This window comes from Meleagris gallopavo, chromosome 16 (assembly GCF_905368555.1).
Source record: "Meleagris gallopavo chromosome 16, MGAL_WU_HG_1.1, whole genome shotgun sequence".
NCBI classification, from domain to species: Eukaryota; Metazoa; Chordata; class Aves; order Galliformes; family Phasianidae; genus Meleagris; species Meleagris gallopavo.
The window spans coordinates 2,206,107-2,232,770 of record NC_139419.1 but is presented as its reverse complement, the minus strand read 5'-3'; the positions used below and the strand labels follow the sequence as shown (position 1 = coordinate 2,232,770).

The 26,664-nt window shown below is 48.4% G+C and overlaps 3 protein-coding genes and 1 long non-coding RNA gene across 5 annotated transcripts; 2 read left to right on the top strand and 2 right to left on the bottom strand.

The window, feature by feature from the left end:
- Positions 1-992: 992 nt before the first annotated feature.
- On the top strand, positions 993-7,834 carry CYP2W1 (cytochrome P450 family 2 subfamily W member 1). Of its 2 annotated transcripts, none has more exons than XM_010719663.4 (9): positions 993-1,223; positions 2,062-2,224; positions 3,385-3,534; positions 3,630-3,787; positions 4,242-4,412; positions 4,531-4,672; positions 5,003-5,187; positions 5,491-5,601; positions 6,058-6,194. In XM_010719663.4, the coding sequence occupies exons 1-8, from the start codon at positions 1,038-1,040 to the stop codon at positions 5,569-5,571; spliced, it is 1,236 nt and encodes a 411-aa protein (XP_010717965.1). In that variant the 5' UTR covers positions 993-1,037; the 3' UTR covers positions 5,572-5,601; positions 6,058-6,194. The 2 variants fall into 2 exon arrangements, with proteins under 2 accessions (XP_010717965.1, XP_010717964.1); XM_010719662.4 differs by having other exon boundaries at positions 996-1,223; positions 5,460-5,601; positions 6,058-7,834.
- Positions 7,835-7,962: 128 nt separating this feature from the next.
- LOC100546874 (cytochrome P450 2W1-like) lies at positions 7,963-15,187 on the bottom strand. The gene is made up of 9 exons (XM_010719664.4): positions 14,847-15,187; positions 13,212-13,374; positions 11,859-12,008; positions 11,628-11,785; positions 11,156-11,329; positions 10,277-10,418; positions 9,963-10,147; positions 9,155-9,296; positions 7,963-8,886 (listed from the first exon to the last, which is right to left on the bottom strand). Exons 1-9 carry the CDS (start codon positions 15,042-15,044, stop codon positions 8,696-8,698), a joined length of 1,503 nt encoding a protein of 500 aa, XP_010717966.2. The 5' UTR covers positions 15,045-15,187; the 3' UTR covers positions 7,963-8,695.
- Positions 11,894-21,950, top strand: LOC146543225 (uncharacterized). The gene is made up of 3 exons (XR_014886878.1): positions 11,894-12,031; positions 19,393-19,668; positions 20,918-21,950. It is a non-coding gene; the product is annotated as an uncharacterized LOC146543225 (long non-coding RNA).
- LOC100546724 (cytochrome P450 2K4-like) lies at positions 16,670-25,292 on the bottom strand. Its single transcript, XM_085238066.1, has 10 exons — positions 25,065-25,292; positions 23,502-23,664; positions 23,179-23,328; positions 22,621-22,781; positions 21,945-22,118; positions 21,321-21,462; positions 20,586-20,773; positions 19,958-20,099; positions 18,225-19,570; positions 16,670-17,365 (listed from the first exon to the last, which is right to left on the bottom strand). The coding sequence occupies exons 1-9, from the start codon at positions 25,260-25,262 to the stop codon at positions 19,383-19,385; spliced, it is 1,506 nt and encodes a 501-aa protein (XP_085094192.1). The 5' UTR covers positions 25,263-25,292; the 3' UTR covers positions 16,670-17,365; positions 18,225-19,382.
- Positions 25,293-26,664: the final 1,372 nt, after the last annotated feature.

The window sequence follows — 26,664 nt, the reverse complement described above, 5'->3', positions numbered from 1 at the left end:
TTGGTGCGTAAAGAGGGGAAGTGGCACCAGGTGACACTACACAGCCGCAGGAAGAAGTGCACCCCACTCATAAAAGCAGGATGCATGGAATTGAACCACGGCTCTGGGGTTTGCAGTGGTGAATTCATTTTTCACCAATGTCTGCTCCAGCAGCAAGGACCCCCTTGCAACTGGGGGTCCCTGCACAGGGATGGACCTGGCTGGGCCAGGCAGCCCCCAACCCTAAATTCCCTGAGTGAGGCTGCGAAAGGGACTGGAAGCCCGAAGCAGAGCAGAGGAGCTGCATGTGGCTGTGTGCACCGTGGGTGTGATGTGACGGCACAAGGTGTGCTGCAGGGCTGCCAAGGGAAGGAGGCATCTATAGGTAGATCTTTAGGACAGCCCAGACTCAGTAAATAGGAAGAGATAAGGAACAGAGCTCCAAATCTGCAGAGGGAGGTAACAAGTGCATCCCGAATCTTTTGCAGATTGCCTCGTTCTGTTTTTCTTCACTGGGAGAAAATGCTTTGCTGCAAGAACAGCACGAGGGGGAAGCAGCTGGAGCAAATCAGTGCACCGCAGGACCTGCTGCACCTGTGCTGTGCTGTGGGGTGAGGTGGTGCTGGCTGTGAAGGATTATTTGGGATTGGCATTTGTAAGCTATCGAAAGTGGACGGTGAAGAGCTGCTGGTGTCCAGAGATGAGGTTGGGTGAGAAGAAGGAAGAGATGGAGAGAGGGAATATAAAGAGAGATTTCATGATTGCTGCCTAATTGTGAAACAGGTGTGGGTCTCTCAGGTTCTGGACAAATTATTGCAGGCAGAAGAATTGCAGTGAGCCCAATCAGCTCCATGGCGTGGGGACCCACACGTCCCCAAGCTGTGCTCGGACTTTGCCTTTTGCAGACAAAAATTCCCAATTTTGTGAGGTATGGGCGTGGAGGGAAGGATTGTGCAAAGCCCAGCAGCAGCCCTGACATCAAATACTCTCAATAAATACGGTGTGAGTGTCCTAATCAACAACTCTCAGCAGAGTGCAGAAGGGCAGGCTCCACCAGCATGGCTGCCCTGGTGCCCCTGCTCACCTGCGGGCTCTGCGCTGCGCTTTTCATCGCTGCACTCCTCTGTGTTGTAAAAGGTTTTAAACGATCAGCTTTGAATTTGCCTCCCGGTCCGTTTCCTCTCCCCATCATCGGCAACCTGCACCTGCTGGACATCAGGAGGCAGGACAGGTCTCTGATGAAGGTAGGAGCAAGCACATGTGCTGCCTGGGGTCCTGGGGGGGGAATGGCTGCAGTTCTCCCTCTAATGGCAGTCTGAGATAACTGCTCTGTACCAAATGCTAGGGTTTTAAAATGTGATTTAATTAACTAAATGCAAAGATTTCTGGATGATAAAGGAAACTGTTCAATCCCAACTCTGCAGAGTTTGGTGGGCTGTCAGTATGTGAGAGCTGCCCACACACTGAAGGCTATGAATATCTGCATCAGTTTGGGTGGATGAACCTAAACTTTGGCATCTTTATGTTGTGAAATACTCACATATTATACTCACTAAAATATTTGAGTGTCCACATGGCCAAATTGAAAGGCGGATGCTTAGTTGTAGTTGCTAAAATAGCTTGTACGTCTTGCTCATTGTGCTGGTTTTCTAAATGGGAGTTAGTGTAGCCTGAAGAAAAGATGTAGGGGAAATAATTTAAAACCACGAGTGGCTTGGACTTGGAAAAACATGGGTAGGGTAGGGTGTCCTGAGTTGGAAGAGACCCACGAGAATCACCAAGTCCAACTCCTGGTTCCACATGGCCTCAAGCTGCACCATGGCAGGGACAGGTTGGATAGGAGGAAAAATTTCTCAAAAAGAAATGGTGCAGCACTGGCACTGTTACCCAGGTGGGGCCACCAGCATGGAGGTGTTCCAGAACCACAGAGATGTGGCACTGAGGGATGTGGTTTGGTGTCGTGGTGGGGATGGGTTGGGGTTGTGCGTGGTCATCTTAGAGGTCTTCTCCAACTTCAACGACCTAACCAGCAGAGCAGGACGTAGTGCTACCGCTGACCACCGATTTTTCCTCTCCTTGGAGATTTCAGAGAAATACGGGCCAGTGTTCACTGTCCACCTGGGGATGCAGCAGGCGGTGGTGCTGAGCGGCTACGAGGCAGTGAAGGATGCACTTCTGAACACAGCGGATGTGTTTGCAGACAGACCTGCTATCCCCATCTTCCATCACATCCAGCATGGAAATGGTACCGTTGCTTTGCAGAGATCAGGGCACGCTCATTCTGCTGTTTTCCAGACGTGTTCTTTCAATTTCAACCACATTTAGGTGTCTTGAGCCCATCGGTAGCTACGCTGGGAGGGATTGGGGCAGAAGAGCAGCTGTGTGCACCTTCCTACTTGCCTTATCCATTTTTTTGCTTTTTGCAGCACTTGGGTCACATTTCCAGGGTTCTGCTGCAGTGCAGAAAGAAGGAAATGATTTTTCACATGAAGGCTGAGGTCCTTATGCAATCTCTCTTCTGCAGTTACTGGCAGTTCAGACAGTGCCTGGATCATGCATGACTCATGATAAAGACTGCAAGAACTGGCAGGAGCGCAATAGCACGAGCTGTTTGTACCTCAAACAATTACTTCTGTAAACAGATTTTTGGCATATTTCTGCATTGCATGCTAAGAAGTAATACACTGCCCAAGACAAGACATTGAAAAACAGTGAAGGGAATAATCCAGGGCTGAAAGGAAAAGATTTGATGACCTAATACGTATATAATGCATACAGCGTGTGGGTTTTTTTCATCTTGTTTTTAAAAGTGAGGCCCAGAGTGAGGAGGGGTACACTGTGTGAAGATGTAGACCGTGCTCAACCCTGGAGCCACCTGGGCAGGGAGCACCGCCGTGGCTCCAGGGCTGCCTGCTGTGCTGCTCTCTGCCAAACAGGAGAGCTTTTGGCATCACCTAAGGGCCAGCTGGGGAGATTTCCCAGCTGAAAGCTGTGGTCCCTCCCTGACACCCCTCCTTGTCCCCTTGCACAGAAGAAAGTTCATCCTCTAAAACGCAACAGGGAAATTGTTTGTCCTGTTCATGATATGGACAGAGCAGTGTCATCTGCTCCGAGCCTTGCTCTCTGAAACAGCTGTGTTGTTTTCCTGCAGGAAAACAAGTCAGCCTGAGACAAATACCACACAAAGAGTTTTTGCTGTGTGTGGCTGCAAAGGGACAAAGCTATAAATAGGCAAAACCCAGAGGTGTGAACAGCAGATTGCTTCCTGCCCTATGGAACCTGCCTGGGGCTGGGCCCTCCCAGGGCAGCCCTCCCCCAGCACCCAGCCCTGCACATCACAGAGCCCCTATGTACCGAGCAAACCCCATAGCAGCTGTGCAGCCACGCCATGCCATTCCTCCGTAGGTGTGTTCTTCTCTTCCCAAGAGCTCTGGAAGACAACACGGAGGTTCACCTTGGCAGTTATGCGGGATCTGGGCATGGGGAAGCGGCTTGCAGAAGAAAGGATGCTCGAGGAGCTGCAGTTTCTCATTGAGCTGATCAAATCCTTCCAAGGTGAGCTGGGGTGTTTTATATTACTTTGCAGAGCCACTGCAAAGACCTCAGGGTTGCTCTGGAAGACAAATACAGGTGATTTGGGCCATTTCCAGGTGGGCCATTCCGACTTCGGCTTTTGAACACAGCCCCCACTAACATCACCTTTGCTATACTATTTGGGAGAAGGTTTGACTATGAAGACCCAACGTTTGTCACTCTGCTACGACTCATTGATGAAGTTATGCTCCTTCTTGGCTCCCCATTCCTGCACGTAAGTCACCCCCCATGCTGAGTGTAATTGATTTATAATTCATGTGAAAGTTAAAAATGATGCTCTAACAGTTTCAAAAGATACGTATTTGGCTTGCTAAACATTTGGAGTTTTCTTTGCTAGAGCTTCATGCTTTATCTTTTTGCTTTATTACCTCTTTAAAAATGTAATTTCATTGTTTCATGAGTTCACTATCACTTTCCCTTAATTGTGTTCTTTTAATTCATGTTTATAGGCTGTGTCTAGACAAGTCTGATAGCTCCCATTCATTTCTGTAAAGAATTTTTAGTAGGAGACATTTTTATACACTACATTTTTTTAGTTAGCCAGAAAGAGAGACTCTCATACCGTGTCATTTGGTTCCTCACCCAACTGATTTCTTGTTTATGATCCTTAAGTTTTGCAGTCTTTTACAGAACTTTTTCTTTTCCATGTTATTTTTCCTCATTTTTAGCTATTTAATTTCTACCCATTTCTTGGATTTCTTCTCAAACCTCACAAGATGATACTGAAAAAAGTAGAAGAGGTGTGTGTGATCCTAAAGAAACATATCCAGGAAAGCAAAGCAAATATTAATGGAAACAGCCTGATGAGCTACATTGATGCACTGGTCTTCAAACAAGAGGTATTTCAGCACTATGGTGGTCACTCATGTGGCATCTTGTGCAGAGCCACTCTGCATTGCTGCACATTCTGTCTTCCCATGCTGACAGCTCTGCCTTTTTCTGTTTATTTCCCTACAGGAGGATGATAAAAGCAATACCCTTTTTGATGATGCAAATGTGTTGGCCTCTGCTCTTGACTTGCTCATGGCTGGCACTGAAACAACATCCACCACCCTGCAGTGGGCCGTCCTGCTGATGATGAAATACCCTGAGATTCAAAGTAAGACACCTTTGTGGGCTCACTTCTCTTACACAGGGAATTAAAACACTCTGCAGTGACTTCATAAATGCTGTTCACCTACAAAAGCCCCGTAGCTTCTCTGCAGGGCATCCAAAATCTGAGTGCCTGCATTGTGTCCATCTCCGTCCAAGCTTTGCATGCTGCCCTTCTGGACTGAGGGATCTGAGGGCTTTCTCTCACACCTACTGCCAGGGGCTGCGTATCTTCATTGCATCCTGGGGTGGTTCAGCCAGCAGTCACCATGGGTCAGGGTTTGGAGATGATTTACTGTGGAGGGAAACTCACTCGATGCCTTCCCTTTGACCACAGAAAAGGTGCATGCAGAGATTGAGCGTGTTCTTGGCCCCGACTGCCTGCCTACCTTTGAGGACCGGAAAAACATGCCCTTCACCAACGCAGTCATCCATGAGGTGCAGAGATTTGTCACCCTTCTGCCACACGTTCCGCGCTGCACCTCTGCTGACACCCATTTTAAAGGCTATTTCATCCCCAAGGTACGTGGTGCCCTGCAGCCCAAGAGCGGGCGGTGGCACACGGGGCAAAATGCCACGGGCAGATTTGGAGTGTGGGCTTCTGCTCAGAACTCAGTAACAGCACAAAGTGACGTAGTCGTAGGTTAGTCGATAATTCCAGCAAATGGAGTATGTAATAACTAGTATCATTTGATCATGTACAAACCTAGAAATTGGTCCTCTGGAAGTTTGCTTGAAGGTCCAAAGGGCTTGTATGCCTGGAAGGCCTTAAACTGAACACAGCTGTCTTGTAGGGAACAACAGTGATTCCTCTGCTCTCCTCAGTGCTGCTGGATAAAACTCAGTGGGAGACGCCAGACGAATTCAACCCCAACCACTTCCTTGATGCAGATGGGAACTTTGTAAAGAAGAAAGCGTTCCTGCCCTTCTCCACAGGTAACAGAAGGATTTGGCCTGGCACAGGACTGAGTGTGCAGCCAGGTGTTGGGCTGTGAGCTCTGGCAGGAGCAGCACAGGTCAGCAGTGAGGATGCTGTAGCAACACTCACTCTGCGTTTCAGTGAATTGCAAAATTCAGTCTTCAATGAGAGGCACACCAGGCTCTGGGGTTTAAAGACACCTCTGGGATGTAGAAAACTCAAGCAGGAGTTCTGCCTTCCCTCTCCCTTAGGAAGAATGGTTTCTAGGTTGTCCCAAACCAATGCCTTGCAGGCTTGGAGTGAAGCCCTGCTCAAATACGTATAGGAGACCAGTGGCAGTGGCTGCTGATCATCACCCCAATGTCTGCAGTTCTGCAGCCTCTTCTGTCCCTCACACTGTTGCCACTGAGTGGTAGGGAAGAGTTCTCAAGGAAACTGCCACCCCACAAACCGCTGTGCTCTTGGCATCGCAGGGCGGAGAAACTGCATTGGAGAAAGCCTTGCCACGGTGGAGCTCTTCATCTTCTTCACGGGCTTGATGCAGAAGTTCACCTTTAAGCCTCCACCCAGGGTGAAGGAATCAGAGCTGAATATGACAGCAGAGGCTGGGTTCACCATGCGGCCGTCCCCGCAGTGTGCCTGTGCTGTGCTGCGCCATGAGCCCCAGCCTCATAGTGCACAACAACCCATGTAGCTGTTCGCTGTGGAACCCAGCAGATGCACACAGGAGAAACCAGATCTCACTGTGCAGAATTTAGCAGTAATGCCTTCTTATTCAAAGCCTTTCAAGTATGGCGTTGTGCTTAAAATGTGTTGAGCAAATGGTTTTGTATGAAGCAGAGGAGAGCTGGGGCTGAGGTGAGCTGGGAATAGCACCCAACGCTTGACGGGGAGTGACAGAACCATCACTACTTCACACATTAAATGCACAGTGTAAGGAATTGTTCCTAGTTCTCAGCTTCTGAGAGAATGTTTCTCATCGGTGGGTTGTGTGTTCATTTGGAGAGCAACATTAGATACAGATTGTCTCATTCTCACATCCCTGCTCTTCTCCCATTCCTTACTGTACCTGTTGTGATGAACTACTCCCAGATACCTGCACCATGTCCAGTGGATGCCCTTCCTATACTTTCCAGTCTTCTGATTTTCAACCCCGATACCAAACCATGACTTTTTATGTTCCCTGTGTTCTGAGGGATCTCATCACACCCCTTCACCACTGATGACAACAGGACTCTCGTTTCCAGCAGCTCACTTTTCTCTTGATCTGAAATGCAGAGTAGGGGCCAGAAGTATTTGACAGGTCTGCAATGGGGGGTGGACTGAGCCAGTGCCCTACAAAGAGTTTGCACAGGTGAACCCCATGGAAAGGGGCTGTCTGCTGAGGATGGGAGGAAGGCAGCTGCCATTCCCTGCATACCACCTGATTCACTCAGGTTACTGGTAAATAAATAGTGCACATCTCTTTGCTCCCAGCCTCACTCCCAGGTGAGTGCAGTTGGACTGGGGGTTCATAGGGCTGCAAGGTGTTCCCCACACGGAGCCCTGGTTGTGGCTGGCAGGGCATTCTGGCCCAGTGAGGACTGCAGGGCTGGCAGTGACTTGGAGGGATCGTGGTGCCATCTCGTGGCAAAAGGGAAATAGAGATTATCTGCATGATGGTGGTTGTTCTGGCCAGTGTGAAAAGGGGCTGCAATTAGAGGAGCAGTGCTCGTTGCACAAGTTGCTGCTATTCTGGCACCTGGCCATCGTCCCTTGGACAGCAGAGCCCCGGGAAACCACTCTGCTGATATGGAGGCTCTCTGGCTGAGCCATTTGTCAGTAGGATCAGGGCATGCAGAACCTGTCAGCCATGGGGTACGAGTTGAACCAATTGTGTTATTGTCATTCTGGGCTCAAGTTCAACCCCATGGCATTTGCTTTTCTGTGAAATACAAAGTTTGGTGGCAGAAGCATCTGATGTAATGAAAATGTGGGAGAATTAAAACTTTATTGGGTTCCCGTGAAGGGAAAGATATAAACAATGTGATAAAGCACACGATAAGGTAATTCATATGGAAAATAGCGATTCACAGGCAGCTATTTGGATGGAAAATATCCTGAGCTCTACATCAACTGGATTGAGATTGCAAAATGTGATGGCTGATAAGAGTGCTACGGACTGGGGCAGCAGACAGAGCAAAAGAAAATACAACCTGGTCTGATCCAAATTCCCCTTGCATGCATGTTTGCATGCATGCAAGGCTCCACTTGCAAAGAAATTGCATGGTTGGTTCCAATGGCCAGACTGTTCCAAACTGCACTGATTGCCCAGGAGTTCCTGAGAGAGGGAATGCATTTGCTCCTATTTTAACCAGGTCAGAAAAGACAGACATCCATAAAACTAGAAATGAGTCTGGTTTATTTTCCTGTATCATTAGCCTTTTATGGTCACTTGCTGGTATGTTAACTGCAAACTTATAAATGTAGATCCTCTTTCATTCAGACTGTGGAGCAGTGTTGAACGTGGTGGCAGCAACTCTTGGCTATTTAGACAGGTTTGCAGACTTTAAGGTGTCTTTCAGGACTGTGTTTCAAGGAGGAAGAACTTCATCCCCACAGCCCATGGGTGGGTTTTTTTGCACTCTCAGTGCTTGACTTGGTGGCCTGCCCCAGTGGGATTTTGCTGGAAGCTCTGGCTAATTAGAGAGCTTGGCTCAAGAAGCACCTACAGCGTATTTCAGCTCCCAGTGAACGTTGGTGTGTCTTGACTGGGAATTTTGGGCAGATTTCTGCAGTGTTATGAGCCTTACTTCTTTTTGTGTGGTGTTGAAGTGTGGATGTCACACTTACATCTCATGGACACACGCCCCTGGTCCTTCAGCTGCTCAGTGTCCCTCTCTGGGAGGGTCACCAGGATTGTGCTTTCTCATTGATTGCCTGCATTCCCCACAGCAAGGGAGCAAAGAGCAGGTCAGTGACCTATGGGGAGATGTAGGGGCGGGAGTGGACAGAGACAGTGGGAGGGAAATATGACAGAGTGTGGCATGTTGGGATGGGGTGATGAGCCCTAGCATAGCTAAGATGGGCCTTGGTGATGTCCCTGCCTGGCCGCCCCACAGCAGGCCCTGCCTATTCGCGCAGGATGGCACAGGTGGCCTGAGGCCGAGGCCTTAATGTAAAAGTCGTTTCGGGGACAGTCAGGTCCAGGTCAGCCTCTGAAACTCCCGGCTGAGGTTGGAAAGTGAATGTCTGCAGCAGCCCTACAAAGAAGACAAACAGCTCCATCTTGGCGAGGCTTTCTCCAATGCAGTTCCTTCGCCCTGTGGATGGAAGCAGCGTGCTTACTTGATGGAAGTATCAAGCTGGAGAAGTCCTGTCAACAGTGGGTTTACCAAAATGTCTCACTCCAACCCTAAATGTTGCTTTGCCAGTGCCCTACCACCCCCCCGCAACCACAGGGCTATCCTTCTTCCTAGAAAGGTCCTTTCCCCAGCTGGATCTTTGGGAGCCAGCCCTTGAGCTCATTATCCAAATGGCAGGCAGTAATTAGCCACAAGGACCCCTCGGTGTGGCCGAGGCCTTGGGTACCTGTGGAGAAGGGCAGGAAAGCCTCCCTCTTGACAAAATTCCCTTCAGCATCAAGGAAGTGGTTGGGGTTGAACTGGTGTGGTGTCTCCCACTGCGTCTTATCCAGCAGCACTGAGGTGAGCGATGGGATGACAATTATACCCTGGGAGAAGACATAAGAAATAGCACGGCCCAGGGACACCTGTGGTGCAGCACCAAGAGTCCTGGGTGAGGGGTGTGGGGAAGGGGCTGGGGATGAGGAGGAGCTTCGTGGAGAAGTCCCGTCCACGGTGGGTTTACCAAAGCGTCTCACTGCAACTCTAAATATTGCTGTGCCAGTAAGATTCTTGGCTGGGCAGAAAGGCAGGATTTATTGCTCTGTGTTGCTTTATTTTGTGACGTGGATTTGTTACTGTGGTTTGGTTTGCTTCGAGTGGGGCAGGTGGAGACCCTGAGGATTTTATCCCCTCCACCAACAGGGAGATTTTCCCAGCTGTGCCAAGGACTGAAGCCAAATGCCACGTGGCACTGCGAGGACCTCAGGCAGAGGGTCAGATCCTGAGTGTTCCCAGGCAAATACTTCACTGGGCAGATGGCATCAGAGGTAAACCAGGGTCACTTTTGGAGCGTGGAAGTGCTGAGCATGAGGGCCTGAATCGAGTTCCACAGTACTGTCTCACTGGGCTCAGCACAGTCACTGGAAAGGAAGGAACTCTTCTGGGATAATTCTGGACATTTATTTTGTGCTTCTGTCCCTCTAAAGAAGCTGTCTGTAGTGCCACTGGCAACGAGAGGAGCACGGTGTGCCCCTGGGCCGGGCCATACCCACCTTGGGAAGGAAGTATCCCCTGAAGTGGGTGTCCACAGCAGTGCAGCGGGGAACGTGGGGCAGGAGGGTGATGAACCTCTGCACTTCGTGGATCACTGCATTTGTGAATGGCATGTTCTTGCGGTCCTCGTACGTGGCCCAGCTTCCAGCTTTGACAGTTCTTCCAATCTCCTCCTGCACCTTTTCTGGAAGGAACAAAGAATGGGGATGTATCCCAGCGAGGAAATCAACTCCCCCTGCAGATTTGATTTTGGTAAAAAATATGCTTTTCCAGGGTCTGGAGGAAGAGAAATCTTAAAACACCAGGAGCTCACTTTGGATCTCTGGGTATTTCATCATCAGTAGGATGGCCCACTGCAGCGTGGTGGCCGTGGTCTCTGTGCCCGCCATGACCAGGTCAAGTATGGATGCAATTAAGTTGTCATCGTGGAAGAGGCTGTCTTTCTTGTTTTTCTCCTTGAAAAGGACAAGCGTGAGAAAGCTCTTAAAATAGTGTTAGTATTCAGCAAGTTTGGGAAATACTCTGTAACTCAGAAGACTGTTGGGTATGATTGTGTGTTTGAGAGCAGTGTGGTAAATGGCCTGATGTTGCTTCTCCTGGGCCATAGGAGTCTGCACTGAACCTTCCTCCACAGTGATGGGAAGAGGACTAATGCCTCACGTTGGCCCAGATCCAGTGGGAAAGAAGAAAAGATTCAGAGCATAAATACTTTGTGTGGAATGAAATCAACTGATGTGTGAAATTGCAGTCTCAACTAAAGTGAGATGCAGGGCTAGGCTCGCAAATGTACTGACCATTTATCATTCCAGTACTTTAAGTGTATCATTCATCTTGGAGCAACAGTATCAATGATTAATTGATTTGTTGTCATAGAAAGAAAAGCACAGTCAGCTTACATGTGAGTTCATGCATTTTCTACTACAAACAAGGACTTCATGTCACATTATTAGCACTGCTATTTGGGGGATGGATTGAGAGAATGGCTTTCATATCTCAGTTTTGATAGAAAAATCCCAGCAGTAAAGTACACCAACCATACAAGACTGGAATCTGATTTCAGTGCCACTAGAACAATAGCATTAATTTCAGTAGGGTTACGTGATAGGACTGAAATCCAGATCTACAACTCTTTTAACTAGAAAAGCCAAAGGAGATATCACAAACAGCCAGCAGAACCCAAGCAGACCCATACCTCGTGCTGCTTGAATACCAGTGCATCAGTATAGCTCCTCACACTGTTCTCATTGATATCTTCCCTGCTTGCCTTCATGTACTGCCTTATAATAACGCGCACATCTTCTATTTTCTTAAGCAAAATCTTGTGAGTTTTGAAAAGAAATCCAAGGAATGGGTAGAAATTGAAATACTAATGAGAAATTAAAAAAAAAAAAAAGAAGAAGAAGAAGCGTTAGGTGTGCAGAAGAATCAACATGCTGAAATAGCTTCTTCCTAAATCACGACAGATGGGGTGAGTTTTGTCTGTCATACTATCTGCGCATCCCAGGGAGTTCTGGAGGGCTCAGGCTCATTTTCACATGGATGGGCTTTGCAACCTATCAGTCTTTATGCAGTACAACTCAATTTTAAGCTTTTTTACTCTTCAGTGGAAACTGCTCCTCCACCAGTAACAGACTGGTCAGGAAAAAATGCTAACCGTTACTTACATTCAAGTATGGAGATCCCAGAAGAACCATAACTTCATCTATGAGTCTTAGGAGAGTGAGAAATGTTGGGTCCTTATAGTCAAACCTGTCCCCAAAGAGCATGAGGAAGGTGATGTTGATCGGAGCAATGCTGAAGGACCTCAGGCTGAAAGGTTCCCCTGCAATGGGAGGAGGAGAGCAGTGTCAGAGTGACGTGGATGCTGCAGAGCACTGCGGTGGGCTCCGGCTCACCTTTGAAGGATTTGATCTTCTCAATGAGGAAGTGAAGCTCCTCACAAACTTTCCCCTCCATCATCTGCTTCCCCATGCCGAGGTTGCGCATGCTGGAGACGGTGAACCTGCGCGTTGTTCTCCACAGATCGCCGATGGAGAAGAACACACCTAGGGCAGCCACACCACAGCAAGTGAGTTATGGGGCTGGGCCAGGAGGGAGCTCCCCAAGCTTCTGCTGCCCAATTCCCGTGGCTTTGGGGAACTAGGGTCCCCCATTTCTCTGTGCCCCGGCCCTGCACCCTCTCAGCTCAGCATTCCTGGTTGCACTGAGCCTGCTGGCTGTGGGGTGGGGGGAGGGCTGTCAGACCCACACTGTGGGGCTGGGGGGGAACTGGTCTGAGTCAGCTGTGCAAACTCTCTGACCCTGTTTGGTTGCAAGGTGGGGCCTCAAGCAACAGCCTTGTCTCTTTGAAGCTTCCCCCTTTGTTCTATTCCAATCATAAAGATCTTTTATCTTTGTGGAATGGGATGATTCACTCTCCTCGATCCCAGTCAGTGCTCTACTGGTTTTTGAGATTCCCAATAACACTAAGAACACCCCCACTTTGGGGTGGAGAGAAAAAGTGATTCTTCAGAAAATCTGTGACCCTTGCTACCTACAGCCCGTGTGAATTTATGGCTTTGGGTCACCTCTGAGCAGCTCCAACTTGGGTTGAGAAGATAACAGAGAAAGGACTGATAGAGCAATACTGTCAGCGTCCCACTGGGATATTTTATGTGTAAATTAGCTCTGAATGATGCTTTTCCCCCCATCAATTCCTTTTCCTTCTGTAGCGATAAATTCATCTCTTGATATTATGGCTGGGTAATTTAATTTCTAATTGTAATCCCAACTCTGGCCTGTGACCAGCATACAGAGTTGCCTTCTGGCTGCTCACACCAGAGCCTGGCTGGAGGAACAAGGCAGGATGTCCTCTGATGTCCTTGGGAAAACCACGGGGATGTCTGGGGAAAGAATTTCCAGCCTCAGCCCATTGCTGAACAGAATGCACGTCCCACCTGAGAGCTTTGGTGGAGGGAGACAAGATGCTGGGGACTGACTGTATCCAAAATGGATGCCAGGCACCGGGATGAAATGGCAAATCTGTGCTTTTAAAAACCCCACTCCTCACCCTCCAACGAGAGGATAAGGGTTGACTGCAAGCGCACTACCAAAAAATAATGACAGTAGAAATGCATCGCATGAAAGGGAGGGAATGCCATTGGTGTAGGGAGGGTCCAAGGAGCTTTTCAAAGCTGGGCTGCAGGGAGCAGCGCCAGACTGGCACTGAGCGGCACCGTCCCTCCCACCCCCCCTCATTGCTCTAGTACCGTTTCCATTCTGAATTTGGTCAAATATTGGGATGGATGGTCTGTCTACAAACTCCTCTGTGTAGTTCACAAGCGCCTCCCGCACAACTTCGTACCCAGTCAGGACCACAACTTTCTGGAAGCCAAAATGGAGGGTGAAGACCGGGCCGTATTCTTCCGCAAGCTGAAAGAGAGGCAAGCGGTGATGGTCAGCAATGAAGGAAAGTACCTCAGTCAGCACTCCCCGTGGTTGAGCATGGGATGCTCTGCACGGGTGAGCGGAGGGGTGCTCAGATTTATTGCCCACCCCCTGTCAGTGCATTGCTAATCTGATCTCTTTGTTAAGGAGAAAATGAAAAAACATAAATGCAACACGTGGAGTTACATTGGACTTCGGATGGCGGTGCAGGTTGGCCAACGAGAGAAAGACCAGAATAGTGCAGATAGTGACGCTGTTATACGGGACAGCCCTTGCTCCTCTCCCGTGCTCCTGCTGCTGCTAGATCAAGGGATTGGAGCAACAACAGCTGTAGAGCAGTGCGGGGCAGTGGGGAAGGGTCTGCAATGGCTGAAGGAGGACAGTGGGCGGCCCCAGGTGCTGCCCAGCTGCATGCACACAGCCTCGGCCCACACGGTGCAGCCACAGCTCATGCAGAGGAAAGGGTGCATCCCCACCTGCCCAGCAGCACCCCACCAGTGTGCACAGCCAGCCATAGTGCAGTGCAGACACTGCTTTGATGTTAATCTGTGGGGTGAGGAACGGGGATAACCCCTCTGGATTAATCCCAAATTAAAGTCAAATATAAGTGACTGCAAATACAACGGAGCAGGCGGTGAGAGCATGCAGAGGTCATTCAGAAATTCAGTCTGAAGGCAGACCTGTGCCCAGCACACTGAGTGAGCTGCCCCAGCCCTGCACTGCTATAAGGCAAAGCAGCAATACAGCCTCTGCCCAGCACTGCACACCCGACAGCTGCCTGCATTCACCCAGCACTGAGTGATGGAGCCCTCACTCGAGGAGGGAGCGATCCGCAGTGCTGGCTGTGCCAGTTGTGCCTGGCACCAACACACAGCTCCAGCATGAGCGGGGTAAGCTGTTCCATTGCAAGGCAGTGGAAGAGCTTCCAGGCTTCTCCTTTCTGGTTCCTCAGCTCAGTCTTCCCATCCCACCCTTCTGCTGCTGTCCAGATTTTGATGCAGATCTCTTTCATTCAGAGGGAAATAGGTTTTGCAATGGGACATCTGGATTTGGGGTCACTGCATCAGGACATTCCCCCACTGCTTCTCTAGGACGCAGGGAGGGAACGGTTTCCATTCAAGCTAGTTCTTTCCTAATGCTGTCCACATTTTCTGGGTGTCAGAGCTGTCAAATTAATATTTGAAGTCCCACAAGTGCTGCAGACTTCATGTACATCATCGCAATTATATGAAGAAATCTCATATTACCCAGAGGTGTTTTTCTTAACGGTTGATTGCTCATAAATGACACTGCACCAACACAGACATTGGCTTGAAGAAGACCAGAAAGAAACTATCATAAAGCAGTTTCCACACCTTTACTATTCAGTTCAAATTTAAAAGACAAAAAATTAGCACTGATACAGCCCAGGCAGCTTTACAACGCACGAGGATCCAGGTTTGGTTTTTTTGTCCTACCTTCATTAGTGACTTATCTTGCCTTCTGATGTCCACCAAATGCAGGTTACCAATGATCGGAAGAGGAGTTGGACCAGGAGGCAATTTAAACGCTGCATTTTTAGAGCCGGTTGAAAAATAGAGTACAGCTAACAGCACTGCTGCACACAGCAGACCCATTAATACAGGATCGGAGATAAAAGAAATTAAGAAAGCCATTTTTTTTAAAGTACTATTCTGGTTTTTGGTGTTAGAAGCAATCAAAGCGCAGCGGCAGCGCTCGGCTCCTGCCAGCTGGCTCTGTTTGTTCTCTGCGATCGCTACAAGCACTCGATTCTTATTAAGGTTTGTAGAGTACCTAAATAAATACTGCATACTCCACCCTCTTTAAACACCTCAGAGAATGTGGTCTAAGCAGTTTGCAAAGCCTGTCCAGAAGTAAAGAGAGTTTCAAATTACAAACCCATGCATGTGTGTGCAAGAACATATACATGGGAAAAGGTGCTTGGCATTCCTCTATTGCCTCCTCCGCCCGAGACCTCCAGGTCCCTCACTGGCAGTGCTGTGACCCTCCAAATGCTGCTGATGTGGGGGAATGGAAAGGTTCTTCTGAGCACTATAGGAAACCCCCAGCTTTGGGTTTGGATGGGGCTTGGGATGTTGGGGCTGCTAAAGAGAGAAGTGGTTAGAGGAGGCTTTGACTTTGTCTGTGTCAAGTGGAGATCAAAGGTTGTTAATGATGGTAACGGCCATGTATCCTGGGGTGCTGTAGCCCATAAAGCTCACAGAGTGGCTGCGGAGTGCCCGGAGGGGATGGGATTGCAGACTTCTGAGGTGCAGGACATGTAGGAGCTGGCCATGGAGAATTAGCACAGGTCAAGTGATCATGAGTGGATTGTGTGTAAATTAAATGGGAAGGCAAAATTGGATCTGAAGTTGCTGGGGGGGGGGGTTCCTCATTTGGAAAGAGCAGCTTCTAAGAGACAGAGGGGAGAAATTAATGAAGTTAATGAAGCTAGCTGAGCTGGAGAGCTGCAGAACCTGAGCATGATGGAGAATGGGACTATTGTGAGTCAAAGATATGAAACACCTGGAGCACGCATTCCTCCTGAGGGTTCCCATCCCCTGCAGAAGGGACTGAAGTCTGTCAGGCTGAGCCGTGGCTGTCAGAGGGATGCTGGGAATGAACCGTCCATGGAATACATTTGCTGAGGGAAGAAAGGTCTGTCGTGATGCGATCAGGAAGCACAAAGCTCCTTTTATCCAAAGCTTTGATTGTGTAGGGGATGTTATTCGGCAGTGTGTCCTCAGCATTGTGAGAACAAAGAGGGTTATGAAGGCAGCAGGCCTGATGTGCAGGGGGCAGTAGCATGGTCCTGGAGCAGCTCTGGTGCACACGTGCTGCAGAGATGTGGCGGTGTGGCAGAAGCAGTGAATGTGTTGCAACATTTCTGGGATTTTTTATTAGTTTCCAAGAAATGGGCTGGAGGCGACGGTTTTCTCTTGAGCATGCCTTGTGTGACTCAGCCCTGCTGCAGCCAGCACAGAGCAGTAGGGGTGCGAAGCAGGAGAGCGGGGCCGGAGTGCAGAGCGGGGGCACAGCATTGTGCTCTGTGTGTGCTCCCGCAGGGCTTGGTCTGACTGGAGAGCTACGTGCCACTGCCGTGCTCCTGGTATGTCATCCCTGCCCTGGGAGCCGCCAAAATAATAAAAAAGCCTTTCAGAGAGAGATTTAAATTATGTCTGAAAGGCCGGGAGGGGGGGGGAGAGCGCGTTGGGTTTTTTTAAACCTACCAACCTCTGAGTGCAATGCATTAAGATGACAAAGGTAAGTCAAGCTGTTGTGATGACAAGAAATTCCTGTCTCAATAACCCGTCTGGTACGTGTTCTGCTCCAGAGCCACGCTGCTACGTGCTGCCCTGCCCGGCACCCAGCACAGAGCCCTGCCAGGCAGCGGCACCGCGCGGGCTCCAGGTGAGCACTGCGAGCAGTGCATCCCTATTTCTTCCCTACCTGGCTTTTACCTCGAAGAACACGGAGCTGAATCCTTTCTCCGGTGTTAGAGTTTTTAACAGGCAGAAAAAATCTGTTTCCTTTATTAGTTTAAATGTGTTGCCATTCACTTTAGTTTTCCATTTTTCCTCTGCGATGAGGAAAGGTTGATGGCAGCAGATGACTCCAATCATCTCTGGGACACTGTGTGGGCCTGCCCTTCCTTCCTCCCTTCTCCATCGCCTCGTTAAGGCAAACAGACACATCTTCCATGCCGGTGTCTATGTGGAGGGTTTTCCTTCACCATCACTGTTTTCACTTCCTCCTATCCCAAATTCTCTGCAAGTAAATCCTTTTAGAAATATGATGTCCAGAACTCAAAGACACCTCAACTGCTTGTCTGTCTCCTTGGAATCAATGCAAGAAAAGGCCTGGCATGGCATCTTCAGCGTCTTGTAGGTCTTGGAGGACTCCAGTTCACCAGATAATCAGCTCTGAAAATTCTTCCCTTCTTGTAAACGGCATCAACTTGTGGACTGCACACATGCTTAGGAAAAGAGATACTTTTGAAGGGACAATTATCAAAGCAGTGAAGAAGCCTTTTTGGTTGTGACTTTCTAGAAACAGCCTGGTTTCCTTGGAGCTGTTTGTGGCCCTGGGCATTGCTCACACTTTGTATTGTTAAACATGTTCTGGCTGCGTGTTGCCCAGGGATCCCTGCACTCCGTGTGGGCGTACAAAAGGAGGTGCAGCCTAGCTTTATCAGTTTGACCCTAAATCTACTTCATCCTGCAATGCCAGATAGATAAACAGCAACAGAGCAAAATATTTATTTGTTAAGTAGGAGCTAAGGTCAAACTTGCAGTACTTAGACTGCAAACAAAGCAGCAGAAAAATGAATGTAAGCAAGAGTAGCAGCAAAGGCATTCTTGTTACACAGCTTGTTCAGCAGATTCCTTGAGCTGGATCGGAAGCTGGAGCTGGCCCCAAGGCACAGCACAAGTGAAAGTGCAGCCCCAGCACAAGCACAGGGAATGTACGAGTGCAGTACTGGGACAAAGCACAGTGCAGCTATCAGAGTGCTGCCCTTAGTTGTGAACTAAAGCTGCGAAGAGTCAGAGCCTTGGCTGAACAGTGACTACTTTGTCATCTCTTCATATTCTCTTGCTCCTTTCTTTCCTTCCACTTGTAGCACAGATCAGGTTCAGATGACAGTAACATTGTGTGCTAGACTTGCCCCAGCCACCCCCTCAATCTCTGTAACTGTCAGTTTCTCCCTTTTTTCTTTCCATCCTGACTTGCCTTTCTTGCTTCCAAAGCAACACAAAGCATCTTCAGTGACTCACCACTCTCTAACCCACATCTGGTTTCCTGCCTGTGTTAACAGACAAAGCCCCCTCTCTTACCCGCACCATCATTCAGGTTTCACACCTTCCCTCTGCAGCACAGCTCCTTTTTCGTACACATAATGGCTGCTCCAGAAGATAATCATTAACAGTTCTAACCAAGCAGCCGCCCTAGGAAGGCTTCCCTCTTTGCTGACACCAGCTCTGTGCACAGACCCCATGCACCAAGCTCATGGCACAGTAACAGGCTGGGTAGTAAGCTCTAGCCCACCTCTCTTTCCAGTTTTACAGTTTTTAGTGGCTATGGGAAAAATCCTATGGATTATGTCAGCACTGCAGGGTCTTTGCTGGCAGTGTGAGCATTTTCAGCTCTGTGTTTGTAACACTAGTTCCTGTGCAGGTGACCACAGCACTGCCTCAGGCTTGTGTGCAGCATCACATGTGCTGGTTCAGAAACCACTCACTTTCTGTGGCTGCTTATTTTCTGCCAGTGTAGGGTCAGAGCTGGTCTAGAGTGTGGCTGGACATGAGTCAAAGCCAGGAGGGGCAAGGGAATGGGAGAAATGCCTTCCTTAGCGTGAAAGCTGCAAGACTGGCCCCCTAATAAATAGGCTCTTTAGTATAAAACATCCAGTGCAATGTGGAATGAGCCCACTTTCCAAACCACTTAGCAATTTCTTGATAACTGACCCATGCCTGGCTCTTGGCATCAGCCCGTGTCACACCCGAGTGTCTGCGACGCTGTGATAAAGATAAGGCTGTGCTGCACAATGGCAGCTCAGTCCAAGGCTCGGCTCAACAGTTATTTCAGGGAGACTTCCAGACACTCTAAGGGTCTGTTGTCTCCAGCTGGGCCATCGATAACCAGCTCTGCTATACAGCTGGGATTCAGGCTGAGAAACTCCCATGGAGCTTCCCCTGCTGGGTTGTTTGTAAAGGAGGCTCAAAACTAGGTCATTCTTTGAAATAGCCCTGAAAACTGCATCTCTGGTATTCCGGGGGTGGGTCGTGCTGAACGTGGGAGCAGTGCTCAGAGGTGTCTGAAGGGTTTGCATCGTACAGAGGGTACAAGAGCTCTTGGAAAGGATCATATGAACAAAAGACAAACAGCAGAACCCAGTGCCCTTTCCCTAAAGCTCAGGCAGACAGCTTTTCCCCCTGGAGCTAGACTTGCGTTCAAGCTTGAATTGCCCACTACGCTACGTCCATGTTGTCTGATCATTTGCAGGGCACAGCACAGACCAGGTGAGGCATGGGGTTCAGGATGAAGCCGACGTCAGCACTGAGATCTAGCTCTGCTTTGTTCACCCCTGGAGGGGGCTGGAAAACAAATTTGCGGAGCAAGCCTGCGAAGAAGAGGAACAGCTCCATTTTGGCCAGGCCTTCTCCAACACAAGCCCTTCGTCCTGAAAACAACCAGGAGAGAAGTAAATGTTAAGCAGTGGAACTGTTGGTGATGGCATCCGAGACCTTCTAAACTGGGCACGCAGTCTGTGCAGCTGAGGTAGGAAACTTTTCCTTCTTTTTCTCTGTATACTGGGGAGGGGGGGTACTGCTGCTGACTTAGTGTCAAGTTGCCTGGAAGCCTGTAGGTGTGTGAGATCATCCAGTGCCTGGGGGTAAATAAGCGTCTTATCTTCCAAGGAACAGCAGGTTATAGCAGTGGACAGGACCAATGTCCAGAAACCTCTTATCCTGCCTTATCAGTGTCCTTCACTTACATACTTCCCTGGGGTCAGTGGGCACAGTGCTGTTAGCCTAGCCCCAGGATGGGCACAAATTACCCCCCTCACCTACGGAGAATGGAATGAATGCCTCTCTCCTAGCAAAATTCCCATCAGCATCCAGGAAGTGGGAAGGGTTGAATTGATGTGGGGTTTTCCAGTGCAGCTCGTCATTCAGAGCAGAGGTCAGCAGCGGTATAATCTCTGTACCCTGCAAGGGATCAAAGAAGCAGCTGTTTGGAGCAGAAGGAAGCTGGGATAACTTTCTTTTTTGTCCCATATGAAGAAACAAATAAGACTGAGCCATGGCAAACAGAACCAGAGGATGCTTTCTGGCCTCACTGTGGCTTTGCCTGTTATCAGTAGTAGCTGCTCTGCTTTTGCACCATGAAAGCTTTCTTCTCGCAGATTCAGACAGGTCTTTTAAGAAGTATACTGAAGTATAGATTTCATTTTGGGCATAATAGAATCAAACCAATGTGACTTCATTAAAGTCTGGTTATTCTGGATTCAAGTGGCTGTACCAGACTACAATCCACTACATGTTTTTAACAGTTGTTCTGCATCCGAGACAAAGAACAACATGGTAGATTAAACCAAGCATCAAGGCATCTCTAGATATTTAGATATTTCTTATCAGCTTTAGATAAAATGGTAGTGAAATGGTGCAGTGTAAGCTGTTGGCCCCAGAGCTCACCTTAGGAATCACATAACCTTGGAAATTCACATCCATAGGTGTTGATCGTGATACACCCATTGGGACAATATTGGCAAATCTCTGTATTTCGTGTATCACCGCATCCGTGTAAGGCATCTTTTTCCGGTCCTCCAGCTTCGGCATCTCCCCCGGTTCAATGACCTGGTTCATTTCTTCCTGAATTTTCTCTTGTGGGGAGGAAAGGATTAAGAAGTTGATGCTCCTCTTATCTTACAACTGAAATAGCCTTCAGTTTGGCTATGATGAAGATGGAGGCGGTTGGGAAGAACAGAAGGGGGATGGTAAGTCAGGGCATGGTGTGGTTCTTTCAGTTTTACTCTTGAGCCAAGGGAGCTTGAATGGAGCACTACAGGACATCCCATGCCTGGCACTGACTGCACACCTTTGTTACCCCATGGCCTTCAATGGAAACCAGATCGGGAGCAGCTCCCCAGGAGATGGGAAACCTTTAGTGACATGCTGATTGCCTGCAGGAGAACAATGATGGGGAGCCCTCCTGTGCCTTCAGGCTGCCTCTCAGCCTCTCCCACCTGGCTGAGCTGTTTTATTACAATCCATCCTAATAAAAACCCTGTGTAAAGTCAGTGGTTGTTATCTCTCTCAGAGAACTCACAATAATTACCCTAAACAGTGCTGAATGACTTCCACTCCCTTCCATAATCCAAGCCTTACGCATGCAACAGAATATCATACAAGAGGAATTCTCAGCCTTACTCTGAATTTCTGGGTATTTCATCATCAGAAGGAGACCCCAGCGCATGGTTGTAGAAGTAGTCTCAGTCCCAGCAGCAAAGAGATCCAGGGTTGAAAACAGCAGGCTTTCGTTGTGGAACATACTGTGGGGTTTCTTTGACTCCTTCAAAACAAACAGGCAACAGTTGTAAGTTCTGCAGCAAGTGATACCAGTAGTGATTACATTGCCACCATCTTTGTCTGCATCTCAGGTTTTTGTGATTGACATGCTGTGGGAAACAAAATGTTTAGTGTTTTAGTATTAGGACCTACGCTGTATAGAATTTGTGTATTTCCAGCCTCCAAATCCAATTACTGGATCTGTAAGAACTCAGTTACTGCAGTGAGGTTTGCCACCATATTATTCTTGCAGGGAGGTTGTGGATGGTCTTTTCCTTACATGTGTTGAGTGGCAGCTAATTTCAGCACAACCCCAACAAGCAGTTCCAGCAGAGTGATGGAATGATACAGCACTACTCATCATGAGGATGAGCTTCAACATGTTCTGCTCAGAGCAGTTCTGTTTTTACTCACCCTCCATCCCTGACAGATCAGTCCTAATAATGAGCCAGAGCCAAGAGAATCCCAGACTTAGCTTTGAAGTACCTGTTGTTGCTTCATCATGAAGGCATCAACGAAGCCTGTTAAGTTATTCTCATTAAATTCTTCTTTGTGCTCCTTGAAGAGTTTCTGGAGGAAAGCACTCAGCTCACTGATATTTTGTAGCACGGTCTTGGAAGCTCCAAAGAGAAATCCAAGGGATGGGTAGAAATTATATAACTGTGGAGCAATGGAAGCCTGTTAGTTGGTGTTGTGAATGTATACAGATATCACAGATGTGAGCTGCACTGAGCTCAGCATTGCGATGTCATACAGACATGGTGTTTGCAGCAAGTTTGGTTTTGCCTCCGTCCTTCCATGAGAAGTGGACACTTCTGCAAGGAGACCCCCAAAACAGTTTCAGTTCTGGAGGAAAACTTAAGAGGGCATTTTAGTGCCAGCCTCTGATGTGAGAGACGCATTGTGCTTCTCCTCTTGAAGGGAGGTGAATTAGTTCCTTTGGTGAAGGCTGTTTTTCTTTCTTTTACTGATAAGCAGCAGAGAAGGAGCCGAGGGGCCAGGGAATCTGTGTGCAGTGGATGCAGAGCTGCAGTGTGTTCAGTACAGGCTGCTGGTGGTGTTCTTGTTCTCCCCTCGAGAAGCAAGGTGTGGGAAGCTATGAGGACAAACACCATCAATCAGACATGCCCCCAAAAGCAAAGACTTAAAATCAAGCCCTTACCAGCACCATCGGAGAGCCCAGCAGCTTGGTATTCTCATTTAACAGCTTCAGCAAAGTGAGAAATGCTGGATCATCATACTCAAACCTCTCTCCAAACAGAATAGAGCAGATGACGTTGGATACAGCATTGTTGAGGATCATCTTCGTGTCAAATGGTTTCCCTGTAGTTCAGGCAGTGCAAACAAATGATGATGGGAAGATGCCCATTTTGCCCTGTGATGCAGAGGTGTGCTGCTGGGGTAGGGAACAGCTGGCTGGCCTTAGATATTATCAGGGAATGCTGTGCAAAATGCCACATTCAAGGCATGGGAAAAGGACAGAGATTTGGTCAGGTTTCTGTAGAAATGTGGTCCTGAGCTCCTCAGAAAAAAACTCATTTACCACCCAGAATGCACGGAAATCTGGTTTCAGTGTCTTAAGGCCTCCGTTTAATAACCTACCTAAGCACATGCTGAACTTTAACCATCAGATACCATTCGCTCAGTGTTAAACTTTCGTTAATCTTTATTGTTCTGCTAGACACATTTTCTGTCTCTGGATTAAATTCTTGACACTCACCTTGATAAGATTCAAAATATTTAATTAGAGAATTTAGTTCCTCAAGGATTCGGACCTCAATCGTTCTCCTTCCCATTCCGAAATCTCTCAGTGTGGACAAGGTGAATCTTCTCATAGTTTTCCATAACTCTCCGTGGCTGAATGCTATGCCTAAAATGAAAGTGTCAAATCCTTATGCTACCTGTGGTTAGTAAATGTAAGGCCTTGTTACAGAGCTACTCAGTACACGATTGTACAGACAAAAAGCAGTCATAAGAAGATGATGTTCTCTGCGGTCTCTTCAGACCAACTACAAAAACCGATGACAAACAAAAAAACTTTACCATTTCCTCGTGTCATTTTCCTAAATATGGGTATTTCTGCTCTCTCTCCAAATTCTTCAGCATGATTTAAAAGGGCATCCTTGATGGTTTCGTATCCAGCCAGCACCACAGCTTTCCTGGGTCCAAAATGCACGGTGAAGACATTGCCATATAGCTTGGAGAGCTGTCACAGTGAATAAATAAATTCATTCTAAACCAGAGCCGAATCCATCCCTCGCTAGCTTCCAGCCCACAGCAACCCTCCCAGCCCTGCTGCAGGTCTCCAGGTGCTGCTGTACTGTAACTGCTGAGCAACGCCAGTTATCAGTGCCAGCATCTCTCCTTGCACCCTGTTTGCACAACAAGGTGTCTGCTATCGCTGCTCCTATCAGATGAGCAGTCAATAAAAAAGCACTGCATTCCTGTGGTGCTCTGCAGCAACAGGCCAGCATAGTAATACTACTGTGTGGAGGCTGTTTGCAAATGCTGTAGCAGGCAGGCTGTTTATTTTAATACCCCTGACCTGAGGCAAGCGGGTGTGCGCACCACTTTGGGGCTGAAGCCACAAACACTACAAAAACAAAGCTAGACAATAACTCTTTCAGGACAGCACTTGTCCCCAGTTATTGCAAGGTGGGTAGTGTTGCAGTCATAGCAAAGTTATTTGCTGGCCACCAGAAACTTCAGTCTAACCAGGAAGCATTCTCTTGTAGATAATGTCACAGAGCACTGGGCTTTTATAGGAAATTAAATATGAATCATCTGTCACACAGAAGAGTGGCTTTGACAATCAAATCACTCACTTGATATTTTAGCTTTAGTTTAAACACTGCGAGCTATCCGCTCCAAATGTCTCCTTGTTTCTGACATGCCTGAGTTACCATTTGCTATGCATTAGATGCATACCGACAATTGAATTTCAGATTAGAAGCAGCCCCTGTTATTACACCAGACAAATTAAATTTGTTTTCATCAAATGACCATTTGACAGCTTGGGAGATAACATGAGCGCTGGTTCATGCCTCCCTAGCAGCCAACAGGCATGCAGCAGGTTTGGGGCAGGGCATCACAGCCACCTCCTGGCCTGCCTTTGGTTATTTCTTCTCATTAGGACTTCTTGGTGTCAGTCCTGGTTTTACTCAGCAATACAAGGATTGGATGCAGCACACCTGAAAGCCTAAAGCTGGACAGCAACTTAGGGGAAGTGAATTCAGTGCCTTCAAGAGACATCTGTATCATGGGATCCCCCAGGGCTGCCAGAAATAGGTGAATTTCCCTATGGGCATACCTATGGTACGGCCAAGGAAACTGCTCTGCACAAGCCTGATGGAATCATAAATCAAGGCTGATGGACACTGTATGAGCGCTGTAGGAAATCTGCATTTTGAGGCAGAGGAAGTCCTTCTTCCGCCAATAACTGCAGAAGTTGAGTATCTGCAAGGCCCTCTCGCTGTGGCTGCCCGGGTGAACTTAGCAGGACTGGGTCTCCCATCGTCAGCACACAACTGTGTCTCCATTTCCCTAGCTGTGTTCCTTGCTTTGGGAATTGCACGCTTTCCCCCTACCTGCTTGCTCCCAGCCTACCTCTGTCAGCGACTGGAATGGCTTTTTCAGGTCCACCACATTCAAGTTTCCAATCAGAGGAAGAGGCTGTGGCCCGGGAGGCAAATTGCAAACTCTCTTCTTCCAGCTGATGGTGAAGTAAAGGAGAATGGCCAGCCCTGCTGCCAGATAGAGCAGCGAGCTGATGGCCACGCACTGCAGCAAGCTTGTTATGGCCATGGCTGGATCAGAAACCAGAATGTGGGTATGAGCATCCTGGGGCTTCCTTTATAGCCCTTCTGTCATCACCTGAGCACACCTTGTGGGAAAGTGGCTTTGCATAGAGAAAAGGGCTCTCAGGTCTTGTTTACTTCCATTTGGACCACATGTACATTTTTACCTGCCAGAAAAGCAACCTATTTTATTCAGAAAATTGGATTAACTTAATCTGAAGCTCCTATTTCATCTACAAGAACAGAGCAAGGTGTCTTTTTTCCAGTGTTATGTGCATGTTGTGGTCCATGTGATTCCTGGTGCAGAAGGAAGGGCTGTGCTGGGTCCTCCCATAGCTGTCCTGGTGCAGGGACTTGGCTGGAGCACTGGGCAGCCAGTGAGAGAAACAGAACATGGGAGGGAAAGCCCTCAGTAATGGCTAGGGGGCAGCTGGCAGGGAAGTCCCTGGAGAACAGAAAGCAGACCAAGCAGATGGGATAGAGCTGACATGATGTGCTGACTTCAGGCTTGCAGAAAGATGTTGGTCCCCCTACAGGTAAAGCTCTGCTTCTCCGGCACGAAAGCAAAATCACTTCCTTGGCCAACCCAATGTTTTCATGGCAGACACTGTTACTGACCTGCAAGTCCTCTGCTGACCATCCCAACAGGCCCCTGAAATCACTGCAGTCACTATTCTGCAGCCTACTGATCAGAGGCAGCGTGCTTTGTCTAGTTTGGTGATGTGGTGGTTCCTGCCTTTTCAAGAAGATACGTGCAGTCCTCTGGGAAAGACCATCCCCTCCAGACTTCTGCCTAGGGTGGGAAAGAGACCCTGCATGACTGTAGGCGGAGCAGAGCAGGGCTGGGCAGCAGACTGGGCAGAGGAGAGAGGCTGCCTGGAGCTGCTGCAGAGCGGGTGCCAACCAGGAGGAGCATGAAGCCCTGAGCATTGAGTCATCCACCATGCCAGGGCATGGTCCTGCAAGAGCCAGCGTGTCTGGAGGGGTGACAGCTCACCAAGAGCCACCCGCACCCTTTGTGTCCTTGGGGGATGTCGGCAAAGCAGAAAGAATCATGAACAGCTGTAATTGGTGGCCTGAGGGCAAGAAGCCAATGTGTAGCTCCATCACATATTCTCAGGTGGGATTATTTTGCTCCCCACTTGCATATTCTGTCTGATTACCAGGTCGTGCTGCTGTTCCACCCTTTAGAAATCTTTAGTTTTAATAATACTTTTTGCTAGAATCCTCCAAGGCTCCTGGGCACAGGGTCTACTGATGGAAAAATGATTATTTATTAATAATAATAAAAGTACATTAGCTGGAGGCAAGAGGAATCAATAAACTCTAATTAGATTGACATGAAAAAAGGTGCCTGCATGTCTGCCTGTTCTCCATAGCTGGTTATCGGGGTGGAGGGAAGCTTTTTC